The sequence below is a fragment of the Mercurialis annua genome, linkage group LG7 (genome assembly GCF_937616625.2).
Source record: "Mercurialis annua linkage group LG7, ddMerAnnu1.2, whole genome shotgun sequence".
Taxonomy (NCBI): Eukaryota; Viridiplantae; Streptophyta; class Magnoliopsida; order Malpighiales; family Euphorbiaceae; genus Mercurialis; species Mercurialis annua.
The window spans coordinates 10,931,106-10,951,289 of record NC_065576.1 but is presented as its reverse complement, the minus strand read 5'-3'; the positions used below and the strand labels follow the sequence as shown (position 1 = coordinate 10,951,289).

General features: G+C 38.5%; 3 protein-coding genes and 1 long non-coding RNA gene across 4 annotated transcripts; 1 reads left to right on the top strand and 3 right to left on the bottom strand.

Moving 5' to 3' along the window:
- Positions 1-2,910: 2,910 nt before the first annotated feature.
- On the top strand, positions 2,911-5,640 carry LOC126656791 (uncharacterized). Its single transcript, XM_050351408.1, has one exon. The coding sequence runs from the start codon at positions 2,911-2,913 to the stop codon at positions 5,638-5,640; it is 2,730 nt and encodes a 909-aa protein (XP_050207365.1).
- Positions 5,641-6,806: 1,166 nt separating this feature from the next.
- LOC126656789 (uncharacterized) lies at positions 6,807-8,697 on the bottom strand. The gene is made up of 4 exons (XR_008791119.1): positions 8,602-8,697; positions 8,103-8,411; positions 7,564-7,665; positions 6,807-7,161 (listed from the first exon to the last, which is right to left on the bottom strand). It is a non-coding gene; the product is annotated as an uncharacterized LOC126656789 (long non-coding RNA).
- Positions 8,698-13,405: 4,708 nt separating this feature from the next.
- Positions 13,406-14,328, bottom strand: LOC126656788 (uncharacterized). The gene is made up of 5 exons (XM_050351406.1): positions 14,245-14,328; positions 14,054-14,158; positions 13,951-13,967; positions 13,840-13,858; positions 13,406-13,714 (listed from the first exon to the last, which is right to left on the bottom strand). The coding sequence occupies exons 1-5, from the start codon at positions 14,326-14,328 to the stop codon at positions 13,406-13,408; spliced, it is 534 nt and encodes a 177-aa protein (XP_050207363.1).
- Positions 14,329-15,868: 1,540 nt separating this feature from the next.
- LOC126656787 (uncharacterized) lies at positions 15,869-18,308 on the bottom strand. The gene is made up of 7 exons (XM_050351405.1): positions 18,010-18,308; positions 17,282-17,913; positions 16,955-17,152; positions 16,742-16,843; positions 16,232-16,523; positions 16,055-16,154; positions 15,869-15,979 (listed from the first exon to the last, which is right to left on the bottom strand). Exons 1-7 carry the CDS (start codon positions 18,306-18,308, stop codon positions 15,869-15,871), a joined length of 1,734 nt encoding a protein of 577 aa, XP_050207362.1.
- Between the last annotated feature and the right edge of the window lie 1,876 nt (positions 18,309-20,184).

Sequence of the window (20,184 nt, the reverse complement as noted above, 5' to 3'; positions counted from 1 at the left end):
AGGCAGTGAGAGAGGTCGTCCAGGAGTTGTTTGGTCCAGGTCTGAGACAAGTAGACCGACCTCAATTCCACAAACCATATCCAGACTATATTGACAAGGAAAATCCTTATCCTAGAGGATATAAGATCCCAAATTTTTCATTATATTCTGGAGAGGATGGCCACTCCACTATTGAACATGTTGCTAAATTTACTGTTCAGTGTGGGGTTTTGGCCAACTTTGACAATATTGCCAATTTTAAGTTACGTTTGTTCCCTAATTCCTTAACAGGTACGGCTTTTACATGGTATGCCACCTTACCAAGGAACTCAGTGTTAACATGGGCAGAGATGGAAAGGTTGTTCCACACCCAGTTCTACCGGGCCGAGCCGAAGATTTGTATTGCTGAGTTATCCAGAATTTCTCAAAGGTCGGGAGAGGATGCCGATATGTATATCCACCGCTTCAAAAAGATGAGGAGCAGGTGTAAGATTGTCCTCCCAGAAAATGAGTATGTGAAAATGGCTCAAAGGGGCTTAGACATTGAGCTCCGGAAAAAATTTCAAGGGATGGAATTCAGGGACTTTTATGAGTTAGCTGCCAAAGTCTCTGAATATGAGGAACTCCTAAGAGAAGAAAGCCACAAGAAGAAGGTGGCAATGGGCACCTACTATCAGGAGGTGGGAGCATATGAAACCGCAGTAGCCGTCCTCACGGCCACCGGTTCATGCACCTGCCCTATGTTGATTAAGAAGGCACCTGATGGCTGGAAGAAACAACAACATTCTAATGCCCAACCTCTGTACACTTTTGAGGTATCAAAAACAGAAGAAATTTTCGATTTTCTGTTGAAAGAGAAGTTCATCACTCTGCCTCCTGATCATAAAATGCCTTCAAAGGAAGAATTGAAAGGCAGAGAATATTACAAGTTCCACAACTCCTGGAACCACTCAACCAATTCTTGTTGGGGGTTCAAAAATATTATACAGGATAGAATTGCCAAGGGAGTTTTAAAATTCCCAGAAAAGAAAGAGGCACTTGTAATAGATGAGGATCCTTTCCCAGCAGTGGCGTCTGTGAATGCCAGTGACCTTTCAGAGCTTGACTTGAGGTTGTTGTTGGACATAAAGAGAAACCTCAGGATCAGAGAACAAAATGATCAAAGAGTTGAAAGGGAGAGGAGATCAGAGGTGAAGCGAGATTAGAGAGGAGAGAGGAGGCAGGTATTTGGTTCTAGAAACTCTAATAATTTTGTTTCTACTAACCGTCCTCCTTTGAAAAAGCAAAACAGGGCCTCTTACTATCAAAGAAGGCCAGAAAGGCATGTCTTCCCGGAGAGGCGATCCTTCGTGTGGAAGAGGGAGGAACAGCCAAAAGCTCCTTTGGCACCTAGGGAGGAAAAGCCAAAAGCTCCTTTGGCACTTAGAGAAAAACAACCAGAGGTTCCTTCTACCTTTGAAAACCGAAGAAAAGAACAAAGATTTGTGGTACCACCATTGGTCTCTCCTAGTCCAAGGTGGCATACCAATTATCACAAGAAGTTTCCGCCTCCGCTAACAAGAACTCAGAAGAGGAGGCGCCAGAGGTTGAGGGCTGCTGCAAGAAACGAGTGGCAGTCCAGACACTTGGAAAACCCTAGAAAAGTTGTTGAGGAAAAGGGGTCAAAAGAGATTTTAATTGAGAAGGAGAAACCTGGAAGCCAAAAATCTTCTGAGGCAGTGGAAGTGAAAAATAAAACTTCCCACGTGCCTTCGAAGAAGGAAATTTCAGACATGGAGTTAGAAGCTTTTCTTGAAGGGGAATTTGCAGGAGATGGCATGAACTTAGATGACCTCCTAGAAGATTACATGGAGGTGGATGATCTCGTGGATGAGGAAATTCTAAAGGAGGGCATGAGACTAAATGACCTCTTGAAAGAGGATACTGATGATACTCCACCAGTTAAGGAAAGCGGCAAATTTCAGAGGAGATCTCTAGAAAATGGCGATTCAGAGTCGGACACAGAAGGTGGGAAGCAAACCTCCATCAAAGTGGGTGAAATCGAAATCCCCCTCACTTGCAATGCTTTTACTCTAATCCTGCCAAACGATTTTAAAGGTCCAAATGTGCATGGGACCTTGGATGATTCTGAGGAGGTAGAGGAAATTCAGAGGGAGGAACCTAAATTCCCAAAGGATGGGTGTCGCAGTCAGATTACTATACAAGAGCCAACTGATGGAGGGCCAAAGAGAGTAATTTTTGACAAACCAACAGAGGCGATGACCAAACACATCAAGCCTCTGTATATTAAAGCTCACTTCAATGGCAGGCCAACCTCCAGGGTCCTAATTGATAATGGATCGGCAGTCAACATTATGCCATTCAAAATGTTACACCTTCTGGGAAAAACTACAGAAGACCTCATTTCAACAGAGGTTAGTGTGTCTGCCTTTACTGGAGAACTTACAAAAACTATTGGTGTTCTCCCAGTAGAGGTAACAGTTGGAAGCAAGACTTCTCTATCTGCTTTCTTTGTGGTGAATTCCTCAGCTAGCTACCAAGCTCTTTTGGGACGAGATTGGATTCATGCTAACTGGTGTGTGCCTTCATCTCTGCATCAATTTTTGCTCTTTTGGAAAGGAAATGAGGTGGAGGTGGTATGGGCAGATACAAAACCATTCACTACTGCCACCAACATGGTTGAAGCCCGTTATTATGATTCATGTGTTGGCCCCATCAAGTTCACTGGAAGAAATAAAAAGGGCGAATCAAGGGAAAGCAAACCTCTGGAAACTCATGAGGAGGTCAAAAAGAAAGCAGAAGAAATTTTGGGATCAACGGCTATTGTTCCTTACAACAAGCCGTGCTCCTCAATCATAATTGAAGAAATTAATGATTAAGCTCACCTCTAGTGAGTTTGCAGCAGCTGCATCTGCTATCTTAAAAGAACGTATGCAGTACATTATGGAAGGAATTATGGAGGAAAACAACTTGGCAGAGGTTCTAGATGCTGAAGTAGTTTATGAAGAAGAAGAAGTTTCTGAAGATCATGAGATTGGCTTGGAGGAGCTAGAACAAGCACCTCTTTGGATAGATGATGAAGCCATCCATGTTAGAGAGGAGTTAGAAGAAGTGAATCTTGGAACCTCTGAGGAACCTCAGGAATACAAAGATTGCTTTGCATGGCAATATTCTGATATGCCGGGGTTAAGCAGGAAATTGGTAGAACATCGGCTTCCTATTAAGCCTGAGTTTCAACCATACCGCCAACCTCCAAGAAGAGTGTCAAAAGAAGTTGAATTAAAGGTAAAAGAAGAGATTGAAAAATTGTGTAAAGCAGGCTTTATTAGGCCTGCTAAATATAGTAATTGGTTGGCAAATGTTGTTCCAGTGGTTAAAAAGAACGGAAAACTTAGAATATGCATAGACTTTAGGGACTTAAATGAAGCAACTCCTAAAGATATTTATGCCATGCCAATTGTTGACACTCTTATTGATGTTACAACTAATCATTCTTTTTTGTCTTTTATGGATTGTTTTGCTGGATATAACCAAATTATGGTGGCTAAAGAAGACATCTCCAAAACGGCATTTAGATGTCCAGGATCTATTGGGACATTTGAATGGGTGGTCATGCCGTTTGGTTTACGTAATGCTGGTGCAATATATCAGAGGGCTATGAACGCCATCTTCCACGACCTCTTAGGTAAAACTATGAAGGTTTATATTGATGATGTTGTTGTAAAATCAAAACTAATAAAAGATCATTTGAAAAATCTAGAGGAAGCATTTAGGAGGATGAGAGTTCACTGTTTAAAACTCAATCCTCTGAAATGCGCCTTTGGTGTAAAAGCTGGAAAGTTTTTGGGGGTTTTGGTCCATGAAAGAGGCATTGAAGTGGACCAAAACAAAACCAAAGCTATTCGAGAAGCTAAACCGCCTAGAAATAAAACAGAACTTCAGAGGTTTCTTGGGCAGGTTAATTACTTAAGGAGATTTATATCTAATCTTGCAGGAAAAACAAAAGTGTTCTCAGACCTGTTAAAATTAAAAAAGGAGGATGTCTTCATATGGGAAACCATCCATCAAGAGGCTTTTGATGAAATTAAAGATTATCTAATGAAGCCTCCTGTATTGATGCCTCCCAAAAAGGGTATACCTCTGAGGTTGTACATTTCAGCAGCTGAAGGTTCAATTGGGTGTCTGCTAGCCCAGAGCAACCAAGATGGACATGAACAGGCTATTTATTATTTGAGTCGTTCGATGACATCTACAGAGTTAATAGAGAGTTTTGAAGAGGTTGAATTAGTACATGTTCCTAGAGAGGAAAATTGGGAGACCGATGAATTATCACAGCTAGCATATGGCCTACGTCTGTCGGAGGAGTTAACCCACCGACTAGTAATGGATTGGAGGAGAGATATTAAAAAGTACCTGGAGAATCCTAGCAAGAAGATGATGTATAAAGTAAGAGTGAGAGCTGTTAACTACGTGCTCATAGAAGATGTTTTATACAGAAGAGGATTTGACAACCTATTGCTAAGATGCCTTGGAACTACAGAGGCACTAGAGGTCATGAAACAAACTCATGAAGGAGTTTGTGGAGCACATCAATCTGGAGTGAAAATGAGATGGCTGATCCGAAGACATGGTTACTTCTGGCCATCTATCCTAAAAGATTGCATGATTTTTGCAAAGGGTTGTCAATCGTGCCAAAGGTATGGAAACATACAAAGACTTCCAGCTGCTGAGTTGAAGTCTGTCATCAAACCATGGCCATTCAGAGGTTGGGCCATAGATTTGATAGGTAAAATATATCCTCCATCTTCTAAAAATCACAGTTTCATAATTGTAGCTACTGATTATTTTACCAAATGGGTAGTCGCTAAGCCATTGGTAAAAGCAGAGCAAAAAGATGTTATTAAATTTATTAAAGAGGAAATTATCCATCAATTTGGAATTCCACAATCAGTAACTACTGACCAGGGCACAATGTTCACTGGTAAGGAGATGCAAGAATTTGCCACTGATTATGGAATAAAATTATTGACCTCTACACCTTATTATGCTCAGGCCAATGGCCAAGCTGAATCTTCTAATAAAATTATCATCAACATAGCTCAAAAGATGTTGGAAGAAAATCCAAGGGATTGGCATCAAATTTTATCAGAAGCACTCTGGGCATATCGCACCTCTAGGCGAAATGCTACTGGAGTAAGTCCATTTATGCTAACATATGGTCATGATGCAGTGTTACCCATTAAGGTGGTGGTGAGGTCATTGAGAGTATCTAAGCAGAATCATTTGACTCCAGAAGATTACAATGAAACCATGATGATGGAGTTAGAAAATTTAGAAGAAGGGAGACTTCAGGCTTTAAACAATATGATTATACAGAAGAAGAAAGTCTCCAGAAGCTACAACAAGAAAGTTAGACCTAAGACATTTCAAGAGGATGAGCTAGTATGGAAGTTGATCTTACCCCCTGGTACTAAAGACAGAGAATATGGGAAATGGTCTACTAATTGGGAAGGGCCATTCTTAGTCCACAAGGTGATGAAGGGGAATGCATACTGGCTATCAAGTCTAGAGGGTGAGCCTCATAAAAAATTTATTAATGGAAAGTACTTGAAGAAATACACTCCCACCATCTGGGAGAAATACAACTTAGAAATGACTTAATGGCTTTTAGCCATACATGTACTGCAGATTATGTAAGTTGTTTTAGTAATATCAGTACATGAGTTGTAACATTGTGGCTTTTAGCCGAGTGTATTATCAGATTTTTAGGAGTTTGGCTATTTTGGCTAAACCTGTACTTTTTCATTAACTTATGGATTTTGGCACAAGTTGTAATATAATGGCTTTTAGCCATTTTTTATAATTAAAATTCTAAAGTTTGGCTACTTTAGCTAAATTGGTGAGGCTAAAATTAATTCCAGAAGTTTGTTCTAGAAGTTGACTTCTAAAAGTTGATTCCTAGAAGTTCAAGTTGATTGTTCAGCTGATCTTCTAAAAGTTGATTTCAAGAAGTTGACTGTCAAAGGTGGAAAGTAATCTACCCACCACCTAGAAAAAATTAATTCCAGAAGTTTGTTCTAGAAGTTGACTTCTAAAAGTTGATTCCTAGAAGTTCAAGTTGACTGTTCAATTGATCCTCTAAAAATTGATTTCAAGAGTTGACTGTCAAAGGTGGAAAGTAATCTACCCACCACCTAGAAATAATAAAAGAAATATGGGAAGTGGTCACTTAGAAAAGACCATGCAAGACACCTTAGAATTGACTGGCAAGGTTGCCATGAGATTAGCAGGAAGATTTATAGAAGTCCATAGGAGGAAGGGGAAAAGATAAATGATAGAACTTTAATTTGTTTTTCCACTATCCTAGTGTCAAACTCCTACTATAAACAATTTATAAGTTCTCTATTCCTCTAAGACTTTTTAAATTTTGGCTAACTAAGCTAAAGGGATAAAAAGAAAATTCAACAACATTCAACAGCAAACAAAAACGGCCCTGTAATGCAATGCATGGCTGTAAGTGACATATGTGATTTGTTCGTGAAACAAGTCCTGGTATGGACATCACATCACTACACAAGTATATAGCAAAAGCCATCTTCATACTAGGAACATAAACACATAGTGAAAATGCAATGCATTGCTGTACCTGTAAGTGAATCTTGGTGTGGAACACAACAAGCAAACAAATGGCTGGAGAGCCATCTTCACACCAAGACATTTGAAGTTTAGAAAGTACCTGTATGGCATCTCTGTAATGCAATGCATGTACAAGTGAATATGTGAAAGTGTACGTGTCACAACAAGCAAATAATGGCCAAATGGCCGTGTGAAAAAATGTCCTATGAGATAAATAGAAGGAACATCATCCAACAACTTTTGAAGGTGCTAAATCATTACAACTATCAACTACTTGACTAGTTCCATATACAAATATTGCTAAATAGTATCAAAGTTGGTGGAGGAGTTCTCAGCAGTGTGTGGCAAGTGAGATGGAGGAAAATTGAAAAGAGATGCTACACTTCAGCTTATCTCATTCTTATCGGCAAACAGACTTCACTTTCACAAATTATGAACAAACGGCTTATAAATTCATGTCGTGATGTTTCTCTCGGATGGCGGCATCAAAGGCTGAAAATTTGAAAAGGCAGTATGTCTAGAATCAACAATGCCATTTACTTCACCCTGTAAGTACAAATTTAAACTTTCATATGCATTTTCGAAATTGGCTAAAACAAAAGTAAAAGAAATTGGTTTTTTGCAAATTCTCAAAGTAAAATAAACATAAACCAATCACTTAGCCAATTCGAGTTCTAAATGGTTGAAGTAAAGCCAAAACAAACATGGTTCAAATGGAATGTCAACAATTTAGGCCTAAAAAGTCATAGGGCCTTAAGTGTTGATTAAACTGAACCACCTAGAAATTTGCAACTTCTAAAGGCTTAGAACATTTTAGCTAAATCTATAGCCTGAAGAATTTACAAATTCCTAGTAGTATTATTGATATCCTAAACCATTAAGATAAAACCTGCATCAAAATTCACACCAACCAATCCACTCACAAAAGCAGGTAATATAGTGGTTTACCTTTATCTGGAGGAGAAGAGGTGGATGGTATAGCAAAAGGGTTGAAAGCCGGCTTTTAAGCCGTGAATTCAGAGAAAGTAGTAGCTACCAACTTAGGAGAACCTGCAAATATCAAGATACAAATATATTCAACCATCCAGAAGACAAAACGCATCTAAAGTCCTAAAAATCAACTCTTACCCGTTGACAGGGTTACAGTTTGTTGCAAAGGTTTAATCACTATATTGGGTTGGAAGGGTGGTGTAAATAAGGTACCATCAGCAAGATAAAGGACCAACAGCTCTTTAGAAGCCAAAGCAAGGTCTGAAATTGATGCCAAACACTATTAGCAATTGAACTCAATGGTTCTTGGCACTAAGTTAAATTTTGAATAATTGGACTTAATTGTTCTAGCATCAAATTAAATGTTGAGCAATTAAATTCAATTATTGGAGATGGAATTGAAATGCATAAGGAAAAATCATAACCTTAGGTAAACTAACTAATTCAAAATCACGTGGCAAAAACTAAAATTTTAGAAGTTCCAATTCAGAACTTACTTGAATTATTGGTTACCGGAAAGCCAGAAGTTATTGCCTTTGGAATCGCGAAGCTAGAAGTTAGTGTCGTAGAGCTAAAAGCAGGCGTAGTAGCTACAATTTCCGCCACCAAACCGGTCGTTAAATCGCCAGCTACAAAGAAAGATTTCAGTAGCAAACAAAGTCAAAATCACAACATGCTAAAATTCAAAAATTTGAATAGTGTTAAGTGAATTTTACCTGATACCGTGATTGGCAATGAAGAAACGCCATCGGGAAATGACGAAATCGCCGTAGGAAATACTGAAATTGACGACACTACGTCATAACCTATAGGCATTATTAGTAATGAAATTCAGAAAATAGATTCTAATTTCTAGTTACAACCAATAAAGGGAAAACACACAATCACCCAAAATTATTCGATTCCCATTTTTTCAAATTGTCATTTAGTAAATTAATTAATTAAAAACGATTAATTAATTAATTAGAAAACAAAAGAGAGGGGAAGAAATCTTACCTACTGCAGGTGCCGGAGCAGAGTCGCCGTTGTTCAGTTGCTGGCTGCCGATTGGGTAGCTGCTGGCCTGTTGGAGAAGGAGTACCCATCGCCGCCGCTGGAACGCTGCTGGCTTGCGAGGGACACCGCAACTGCTGGAGATGAGTCGGCTGGTTTGATTGGCGTGCTACAACTGGAGGAGCCGTTGGGCTCATTCGCCAGCGTGTTGAAGCCGACGAGCAGAGGAGTTGCCGGCAGAAAAAGAGGAGCTGCCGTCCGTCTTCGCCGTTGCCAAGGGGGTGTTGTCCGCCATCGCTGCCGCCGTGGTGCTGCTGTTGGAAAAGAGCGACCTGCTGTCGCCGTTGAAGGAGAACCGACTGCTGGTGAGAAGCTGGATGGATAGCCGGGTGTGAGAGCTGCTGGGCGTGAAGGCCGCTAGAGGTGGCACACTGCTTGTGGAGGACCAGCCGCTGTGGTGTTTCTGAGGGGTAGGAGCTGTTTGAGCGGCTGAAATTCGCCGTGAAGCGTAGTAATTGTTGAATGCTTCGCAGAGAAGACCACCATCTGAAGCCGCGCACCTAGCCGAAGGAGTTGCTACCTTCGTTTCAGTGTCTAACGATGAGATGGAAGTTTTTCTCGCCAATAGTTGCACAGTGAAAGGTTCTGCCATCATTTGCATTAGAAATTAAAGGAAAGTCAAAGGTTGTGATATGGCAAATTAATTATAATTTTGTTATCTAAAAATTGCTGGGTTTTATTGGTTCATAACGCAGCGGAATTTCAAAAATTTATCTAAAAACCCAAACCAAGATCCATGTAATTCGAATTAACAGAATAATTACTTACTTGTATGTCGAATTCAACAGCAATGTAGGAAGGAAGGAGGTGGTTCACTTTGGTGATACCTGGCCTCGGATCAGAAACGCCTCCAAAAGAACGCGTCCTCTACGAGTATCCACACGAACAGACCTTAGCCAAAACTAGTGCTTGTGTGCTAGCACTATTGCTTCACAAGCAATTTCGAATTTTAGTGATTTAGTGAACAATAAATTTCGTCATTCTCAAACCAATTGCTTAATGTGTATTTATAGTGATAAACAACACTAGGGTTTGAGACAAATTCGAATTTCAATCTCATTGCAATTCTACAAGTTTATGTTTATCAAAAACTCCTTTTTGATAATTATCCATATATATTAATTACTATATTTATTATCTTCCAAAAATAATAAATTAAGGAAAACACTTATCCTTAAATTTCGAATTAATATATATATATATATATATATATATATTTATATATATATATATATAATTAATCACTTAATCACATTGGGCTTGTACAACCCATAACTGTTTTGGGCCTGTTCTTAGTGTGCGACCCTGTAGGTTCATATAACGTTGGCAGTAGGCTCGAAATCCCTATTTCAGCCTACAAGTCATAAGTGGTCTCTAGCAAGACATTATGAATACCCAAGTTATATGAATATCGATAATCCGATTTAACCATTTACAATAATATTTTAATCCCTTTGTCTCTCGATATCCTGATTGAATATAAGGCATAGTCCTGTCATCCTTATAATATTCAATCATTAGTTTCTTGACTCTAAGTAGACTGAAAATGATAACTCCTTATCAATTAGCATGGCCATGCATTTCCTTCAGTCTATTCAAGGGGCCCATAGATATCTTACTCAAATAAATGAGGGACAAATTTCTTCTCAGTCAATCACATTTCTCACATAGTTACTTTCATATCCAATGACAATCTATTCCATTATCTTGTTAAATATAATGTAAGACTGTATCAAAACATGAAATAGCTATGTAGAAATCCATGATGATTTCAAGGTCAAAGGATTATACTAATAGAACTGTAATGAGAATTACTTATGACAGTGATCTATGTAGTATTCTCACAGTGGGTCATCCAGTGCCTTATTTCTCAAATAGCACCTATGATTTGACTTAATATCTCATATACATGATTAGTAAAACATAATCATCAGTCAACATCATACTAGTCTCAATGTTCTATTAAGACTAGGGATAGATGGTATATAATTCTTTTATTAAACCTAAGGGTTCTACTATCAAGTCACATACTTGATGACCTTAGAAAGAATTAACCATTCAAGTATTTTAATCATTAATATAAAATGATAAAAACTGCCAATCAATAAATAACAAAATGATAAAGTCAAAACATGGTCAAACATGATTGACCTAGTGCATATCACTAACAAAAATTAAGATCCCTGGGAAGACCATTTATCGTGGAAAAGTATGAATAAATAAGGGTCTTGGTGGAAAAGGTAATGATGGCAGGTAATTTATTTTTGGAGAATTTGAATTTAGGGTATTTGGGTGTTTAGAGGAGAAAGAAGACTAAAGCACTTGGGCTTTCTGTAGGCCCAAAATAAAAACAAAAAACTTATGTCATGTAAAATTTAATATTCTTTGGAGTTTTTAGATAGATTTGAATTTTTGAAATTTTACCGGCTAAAAATACATGCTGTGAATTTTCAAATTTTTTAAATTTTAGACTCATCATGATGGAATATTAAATTAATTTTGGCTAAAAGAATATATATAAATGGCTTTATTTCTAAAAAGCCAATTATATAGGGGACATTGTTTGCACCAAAATTAAAAATATGGCTAAAAGGCCATAAAAGCCCATATTCTTTTTTCAAAAAATAAAAAGGGTATTGTGACTAATTTTGACTCCAGAGGTTGATTTCCAAAGGTTGACTAATTTGGATTCCAGAGGTTGATTTCCAAAGGTTGATTTTCAGAGGTTGACTAATTTGGATTTCAGAGGTTGATTTCCAAAGGTTGATTTACAGAGGTTGACTAATTTGGATTTCGAAAGTTGATTTTCAGAGATTGATTTCCAAAGGTTGATTTCTAGAGGTTGACTATTCCAGGAGTTAATTCAAAAGGTCCAAGTCCATTTGCAGAAGGTTAAGCCCGAATTTGAGATGACCATTAAATATTGTTTTAAATGGCCCATAAGCCCAAGAAGTTTATTTTCAGAAGAAAAGAAGTTAAAAAGCACGTGCAACAGAAGTAAAGACACGATTGGCAGTTCCTGAAGGTGGGGAAGAACGTGTGCAGTTGGTACATGAAGCAGCAGTTTTCAAATGATAAAGCTATAAATAAGAGAAGAGCAGCCAATTTGCAACCCCCGATCAAATCCAACAAAAACCAGCCCAAAGGCAAAAACACTCAACACTTAGCATTCTCAATTTTGTTCAATCAGTAAAGAACTTTACGATTGAACTTCTGCAATTTCTACTCAAACACTTGTATTTTCATTTCATTCAATTAGTAAACACATTTACAGTTGAATTTCTTTGTTTTAGCATTACTTGATTGGAGTACTTGTTATAAGGCTAACCAAACCCCAATCGCTCGTTTAAGAAGTTAAGTTACATTTTGGAATCCGCTTCCTGGCACGCCCGCATTTCACACGCTTGTTGTTACAAACGCAAAACGCCAGTAACACGGTCCAATCAGTTTAAATTTTGGTCAGAATGGTTAACATTGATAACGTTGAAGTTTTTAAATATTTCTCCTTTTAAGTCAGACCATATACCAATTTTCGATCGAATTGGTTGAACTGTCTCATTTTAAAATAATATAAAGAATTGTATATTTAAGATCATTATTATTCGAGAGAAATTATAATTAGTTAATTTAATATATTTTTTGGTAAATTATTGGTTTATTTTGGATGATTATATCGAATAATTATATTTCTCGTACGAATAAACACTCCACTAGAAAAGAGAATGAATGAGCTTACGGCAATTTGACCTAATCTAAAATTAAAAAGTTGCTCGACTTTTATTTCAAAATTCTTTCGGCTACTTGTTTTCTTTTTTTGACATCAAAAACTCTTTCGGCTACAGTAGAGTATCTATTATAAGTGCATTTCGCAAAATATGTTCATAGAATTTTATTAAAGTAACGTGGGAAATTGGATGATATGTTGCCCCAAGCGACATTAATCATTTTTGTTTGAATATCACCTAACATATTACACTACGAGAAAACAGGGCTTTAGCGACAGAATATTCTGTCGCTAAAGCCCTACATTCCGTCGCTAAACACAGTTTGCGACGGATTTGCGGCGGACCGTATCTGTCGCAACATAATTGGTCGCAAACTATGTTAGCGACCAATTATCAATTCGACGCCAAATTGGCGACGGAAAATTCCGTCGCAAAATTTTATCATTCTGTCGCCAATTTGCTTCCTAACGAGACTGAATTGGAGACTAATTTGCGACGGAATAGGTATAGTTGCGACGGACAAATCCGTCGCAAAAAATATTCATTTAGAGACAAATGGTAAGGCATTGGCGACGGACAATTCCGTCGCAAATTTGCGACGGATAATTTCCGTCGCAAAACGCTCACCTTTTGACTCCAAATGGAATTGTTTTGCGACGGATTTGTCCGTCGCAACTCTACCTATTCCGTCGCAAAATTCGGTCATTTTCCGGCAGATTTTTACCGTTTTCCGCTATTTTTTCTGTTTTTCCCTACCGTTTCAAATATGTTAAACACAGTAATAACAATTCATTTATAAATCACAATCAATGGAAACTGATAAATAAATATGTATATATATATATATATATATAAATATCAAAGTATACTTAAACGCTTAAAAAACATATTATGTTTGTAATAAGATAAGCTAACACGACACTGCAAAGCTGTAGTGTCGTCATCGTCTGGTGGAGTAGGTGGGGGCTGTGGCCGAAACTCTGCCGGAAGGTTAGGAATCATCCTGGCAATCTCCTCGCGTATCATATGGGCCATGTTCGAAGCCTGCTGTTGCTGAGCCAGTCGCAGACTCTTTGAATGCCGGCCTGGACACGGCGCTCGACCTCCTCGCCTGCCTGCTGCGACGTCCTAGAAGAGCTGCCTCGCTGCACCCTGCTGCTTGGCCCGACGTACCTGCTGCTCGCAGAACCCAAGCCGTACACACGTTTCTTCTTGTTGATGCCCTCGATGTCTAGAAACACCTGGGTCTCGTCCACTGCAACTGGGCTCGAGGAGCTACCCTCTCCGGTCTGAGGCTGTGTCGCAGCAGCAAGCCTCTCAGTGTTGGCGTCCTACAAAACAATAGAAAAACATATCAGTTTAGTTTTAAAGCAACCAAAAATGCATAACATATTAAAAAGTAAACCTAATTTCTAACGAAATTTCGACAGTATTTCCTCTATAATATAAGCATCACCCATTTTTCAGGGAAAGTCCTGCAAGCAAATTACAGTATATAATCCAACCAATAAACATGTTCAATATAATGTAGCATTTCTAACTTGTTAAATTCAAATAAACAATCTACCTTAACATATTTAACACCTAACCAACAAGAATTTTCAATCTAATATATCATTTCCGAATTATTAAATTCAACTTAGAGAATTATAAGTTTAATAAGAACTTACAGTCATATCATGAGCCCGTTTGTCGATCGGCTTCTTGTCAGCCTTCGTGGAGTGAAGGCGAGTGTACAACTCTGTCGCACTCGGTTTCCGGCCAAGCTCCCTTTCCTAACAGAAAAAATACAATTCAATTAGTATCAAAATAAAGCAAATACGTTATTTAAGTATATTAATTACTGAATTTTAAAACAAACCATCACATGCATATGCTTGAGAGCAGAGCGAGATCCACCAGTATGGCGGACAGGTCCAGAACCGGCGCCCGCTGGCTCGCTCATCTGATTTGCTCGGGCGGTTTCTGACCTTTTCTTCTCCTTCTATGTCATCCAGAACGCGTTCCAAGCATCCCAAATATCCTGGGTCACAGAAATATGCTTATGTTGCGTCCTCCTCATTCTGTGGATGTTGTCTTTATAGCGGTTGGCTGCGTGGACCATGAAGACCTGTCTGATGACCTCCTCGATGTACGCCGCCCTATCCCACCAGAACTCTTTCTGCAAACAGTACAAACATGTTGCATGAGTTAGTTTTTTCAAAAAAAAACATAATTTAAACGTTACGAAACTGTAAATTGAATTACCTGGAACTCCTGGAAGTAGAACTCTCTCTGCTCCGCTGTTAGAAAGTGCCATGTTGTTCCATTATCGAACCAGCACTTCCTAAAAATCTCCTGCATAGCCCGTAAAACAGGCCCAGAGTCGATCAACATCGTCCTGTGATTTTTTAAGCATAGTTTAGTATATATACATATTACAATACACACGTGGATAACTAAATTGTAAACATACCTGCTAGGGTCCGGGTGAACCCTCGCCCTACCCTGGTCGTCTAGAACAGCCGGGGGCTCGCCAGGCTCACGCTGCTGCCGAGGCTGAACAGGTGCTCCAGCCTCCAACTGCTGCTGCTCCTCAGCGACGTCGCCATCGCCAGGAACAGGGTCTGACCCCCGTCCGCGTCCTCAGCCTGAGGCTGATCCTCGGCCTGTGCCTGATCCTCGACCTCGACCCCTCATACCTGCACATAAATCATTTTTAAATGTTCCACAAACAACCAACACATTATATTAATAAAATTATACATTCCTTCGTGAAACATAAAACTAAGAAATATAAATTCAAATTCAACAAGTATACACTTGAATAATATAATTAAAAAAAACATAATTTCGATCAGCGTTAATACATCATCTTTAACAATTGATTATGGTTGCAGAAAATCTAATACATAAAATTTACTAAACTACTAAAGTTCTTCGCTTTCATCTTCGTCTGATGAGGATGCGATGAACTCATCTTCTGTTTCTTGTTCAGGAGGCATGAACAACACATCTTCTTCAGCTTCTCCAGTTTGATCAGCCAAATATGTCGGATTGTCTTCCATTACAACAACGAGAGGATTTTCTTCTATGTCATCTTGAAAGGCTGGGATAATCCCCTCGGGCATGTCAAGCTCTGATCGCGCCTTTATCCTGCAAACTGCCCACCAATTTATTTTATTCGTTCTTTTACTCGGATATGGAAGGTAATGAACTTGGTCGGCCTGTTCAGCCAAGATGAATGGTTCATACTTGTTGTATCTCTTTCTGTTATTAATATCCACCATGTTGTATTTTTTGTTACAAATTGTGCCAGAATTTTGCGCTGGGTCGAACCATTCGCATTTAAATAAGACAGTCGTTTTCATTGGAAGCGCTGGATACTCTAACTCAATTATGTCTATTAGAAATCCATAAAAGTCATTTTCGCTATCGACATATTGAGTTTCCCTCATGCAGACTCCACTATTCATTGTAAGTTGTTCATCCCCATAAGCTTGAGTTTAAAACTTGAATCCATTTACACGGTGCCCCTTAAATATTCTGACTGATCTAAGAGGTCCTTTAGCAAGACTAAGAATGAAGGGATTAGTACAGACAATTGGATCTTGAACCTGTAGCGTAAAAGTGTATTATAAATCAGAACGTTTTTATTGAAAGAATCGAAATATATTTTGTAAAATACTTACATATTGTTGAAACCAGTACGCAAAGTCACTCTCAAACTTCGCTTCAATTTGCGAGTTGCTGATATCGGGGTTTCCTCTCCGCAGCTCGTCTTCGAAAACCCTTTAGTTAAGAAGAAAACAGTATTCAGAAACTGAATCATTGTTGTTAATTACATTGACAGCTGTATTAAAGCTTACTCTCTGTAATTTTCAATTTCTGAACAATTCAACAAAACATATGTCCGGGCAGCAACAATCTCATCATCTTCAAGATATCTCTTGCGGCAAGCACCCACTGATTGCCCGTGCGGCTTGAAAATAGATAGTCTGTCAATATCGTCGTCGACTTCAATGTCACAAACTTCATTTCTTTGCAGCCGCTCAAGTATCATTAGGTCACCTTCTGAAAAGTAATAAGCTGCAAATTTTGCGGTTTCTTCATTTAAGTATCCGCTACTAATGCTTTCTTCCACCCTCCCTTTATTGCTGACTTTTTTTCAGTTTTCTCAAATATCTGATTCCACAAATGTCACAGTTAGTAAACATTACATGTTAATATACTGATACACAGAATTGAGAAACTTCAGTAATATTACCTTTCAAATGGGTACATCCAGCGATACTGAACCGGCCCTGCCATCATAGCTTCGTACGGTAGATGTACGGGTAGATGTTCCATGGAGTCAAAAAAGCTGGGAGGAAAAATACGTTCCAGCTTACACAATATCTTTGGGATTTCCAGCCCCATACGATCTAGATCTTTCTCCGTTAGAGACGTGGAGGTTAACTCACGAAAGAAGATACTCAACTCTGTTAAAGGCTCCTACACTTCCTTCAGTAATAGCTCATAAAGAGCGATTGGCAGAAGTCTTTGCATAAAAATGTGGCAGTCGTGACTTTTCATTCCATGCATTTTCATACCGATTGTATTGACACATCTGGACAAGTTGGACGTGTAGCCATCTGGAAATTTTATTAACTTAATCCACTCGAGCAAAGCCTTTTTTCCGTCCCTGTCCAAAGCATACATTGCCTTAGGAAATCTCCCAGTAACCGGATCTTTTGCTAACTTTGGGCGATCACATATGTCATTCAACTCTTCTCTAGATTTTGCATGGTCTTTTGTTTTCCCGGGAATATTTAGTACAGTATTGAAAATGTTGTCGAATACGTTTTTCTCAATATGCATGACATCGAGATTGTGACGAATGAGATTCGTTTTCCAATACGGCAAATCCCAGAATATACTTTTTTTATTCCAACCATAATCTGTCGACTTCGCAGCATTATTTTTCTCAGCCCCAATTTCATATGCCTTCATAAACCCCAGACTGTCCATCTCTGCCAACACTTCTTCTTCGGTTTTCGGCTGTCCGAATTTTTTGTTTACGGTTTTTCCTTTTCCGAAATGAGTTGTATTACGACGGTACAGGTGACCACGAGACAAGAACTTTCTGTGGCAATCAAACCATGACTGTTTTCTACTCCCTTTAAGCGTAAAAGCATCTGTATTTTCCATGCAGTGTGGGCAAGCCAGTCTCCTAGATGTGCTCCAGCCAGACAACATCGAATAAACGGAAAAATCATTAATTGTCCACATAAGTGCCGCTTTCATTTGGAAATTCTGTCGCCTTTGAACGTCGAATGTCTGGACTCCAAATTCCCACAGTTGGTTCAACTCAGCTATCAACGGCTGCAGGAAAATATCCATTTGGTGTTTAGGATTTTGAGGCCCAGAGACAATAACAGTTAAAAACATGAACTCATCTTTCATACACATCCCTAGGGGGAGATTGTAGGGTGTCAAAATTACTGGCCATGATGAATAATTCTGCCCGAAGGCCCCAAATGGTTGAAACCCATCATTACACAGGCCCAGTCTGATATTTCAAACTTCTTTTGCAAACTCTGTATGGAATTCACTGAAATGTTTCCACGCCGGGGAGTCTGACGGGTGACACATCTTTCCATCAAACATTTTGTGTTCTGCGTGCCACGTCATATGCTTGGCGGTGGCTTTAGAATCGTACAACCTCTGCAGTCTCGGAGTTATAGGAAAATAAAACATTTTCCTATAAGGGACGTTAACTCGTCTTTTCACAGAATTTCCTTTAGGGGGCCGTTTCCACAGTTCGTGATCGCAAATTTTGCATCGCGTTAACTCCGCGTCTGACCCCCAGAAAATCATGCAGTTGCGGAAACAGCAATCGATAACTTCAACCGGCAACCCAAGACCTCTAACCATCTTCTTTATTTCAGCAAAGTTCTTTGGCATCTTTTTGTCCTCTGGGAGCAGCTCTTATATAAATTCGGTCACATCATCTACTAAAGCTACTGACCCACTATGTCGACATTTGATGTCCAACATTTTAGCAGCTGCAGACAAGGGAGAGCGTTTGCTATTACCGGGGCATACAGGTTCTTCGGCCGCACGCATCATATCATAAAAATGTTTAGCTTCATTATTCGGCTCCTCCTCCGTGAACACTACTTCTGGACCGGCAGCATCGATAACCATTCTCTAAAATGAGCTGAACTCGTCACCCCCCCCCTCATATTCCATGTCAACGTCATACTCCGGTAGTTGTGTAACAGGACGGGGATTTAAAACATTTCCCTCCCCATGAAAAACCCAAACTTGATAATCTTTGACAAACCCTTTCTGCAAAATGTGGAGCTTCACTGTTTTGACATCTCGGTAACCCGTATTTTTACATCCCACCCTAGGACAGGGGCATTTAATCTCGGACCCGCTCATACACGCTGGATGGCGTAAAGCGAAATTAACAAACTCTTGGACGCGCTCGTCAAAACCAGGGTACAACAACCCGCCCTGGAGCCGCCTATATATCCAACTTCGGTCTGTCTCCATTTTTGTAGCACAAATAATTAGGAGGGTTTTCGCTCGAAAATAGCAAAGTCAATGTAATTGACTGCTTTAAAGGTATGGACCTATCTCATTCGCAAAACTGGCTCCCCTTAACTCGGCCACGATATATGCCTAGTAACGGAGAAAAATATTCGGCAGCCTTCCGGCGTCGTTCTCCTTCAGTGCGATATTTAGTATATGCGCTGTAACGTCAATTATATATTCCGCGAGGAATAAGCGTTACAAAACATATACTATACATCCACCCGGAGAACAAACGCTGGAAAACAACCGAACATTTTTCTACCGCTACTAGACATATATGATTTTCGTGATCGAGTTACGGGAGGATCAGTTTTGCAAACTGTACAAACTGTACAATCCCGTGACGTTCAATCTCTTGAACGCACGGGACGGGAACTCTAAGGTTAGGTTTGCGATTTTATTCGGTGGGAATAAAATCGCGGTCAATTTAGGTTGAATGATATACTTCAATGTACTGTAAATAAAAAAAACAATAAGAAATAACACTTACTTGTTGACGTGCAGTTTCGCAAAAGATCGAAAAAACAGCAGGATCAGTCGAAATAAATGTGAGCGGCAATAAACGGCTACATCAGCAACCGTCAACGAATGCAAACCTAGCATAATAATAATATATTAATATTTATCAAATCCGTTTTTCTAATAAAAATTTGGCAGCACTTCCCCTAAAAATGAGCATCGCCCATTTTTCAGAAGTCCTGCAAATAAATATCAAAACGTACAAACCAACAACACAATACAATTACACCGTATTTAACATTTATTACATTAATTACTCTAATTGACTAAAATCATCTAATTAATTAATGAACTAATATAATCTCAATTAAACTAAAATAATTAATAAACTAATTAATAAACTAATTTATCTAACAATTAATAAAAATACTTACAATTAATACTAATTACACAATTATAAATTTTTAATTAGTTAATACAAATTAACTACTTTTAATCTAATTTAACCTAATAATTAACCTAAATACTATCAATTAAAATATATATATTATATAATTTAAACTAAAATTATAATAAATATTTATCTAATTATTATAAACTCTAATTGTAATTATACTAATTAACTAACATAAATTTAAATTAATCTAACCCTAATAATTAAACTAACAAAACAATTAACCTAAAAATTAATCTCATTAAATAAACTAACCTAACAAATAATATAACTAATCTAACAATAATTAAATTAACAAGACAATAAAATATATAACAAATAATT

Excerpts from the sequence above, each read along its gene's own strand:
- LOC126656791 (XM_050351408.1), top strand. The coding sequence starts at position 2,911 with ATGCAGTACATTATGGAAGGAATTATGGAGGAAAACAACTTGGCAGAG.
- LOC126656788 (XM_050351406.1), bottom strand. The coding sequence starts at position 14,328 with ATGAGCGAGCCAGCGGGCGCCGGTTCTGGACCTGTCCGCCATACTGGT. Across the intron at positions 14,159-14,244 it reads TCAAGCATATGCATGTGATG|GAAAGGGAGCTTGGCCGGAA; the intron begins GTTTGTTTTAAA and ends TTTTTCTGTTAG.
- LOC126656787 (XM_050351405.1), bottom strand. The coding sequence starts at position 18,308 with ATGCCAAAGAACTTTGCTGAAATAAAGAAGATGGTTAGAGGTCTTGGG. Across the intron at positions 17,153-17,281 it reads TTATGGTTGGAATAAAAAAA|ACCATGCAAAATCTAGAGAA; the intron begins GTATATTCTGGG and ends GGAAAACAAAAG. Across the intron at positions 15,980-16,054 it reads CGTACTGGTTTCAACAATAT|GTTCAAGATCCAATTGTCTG; the intron begins GTAAGTATTTTA and ends TTTACGCTACAG.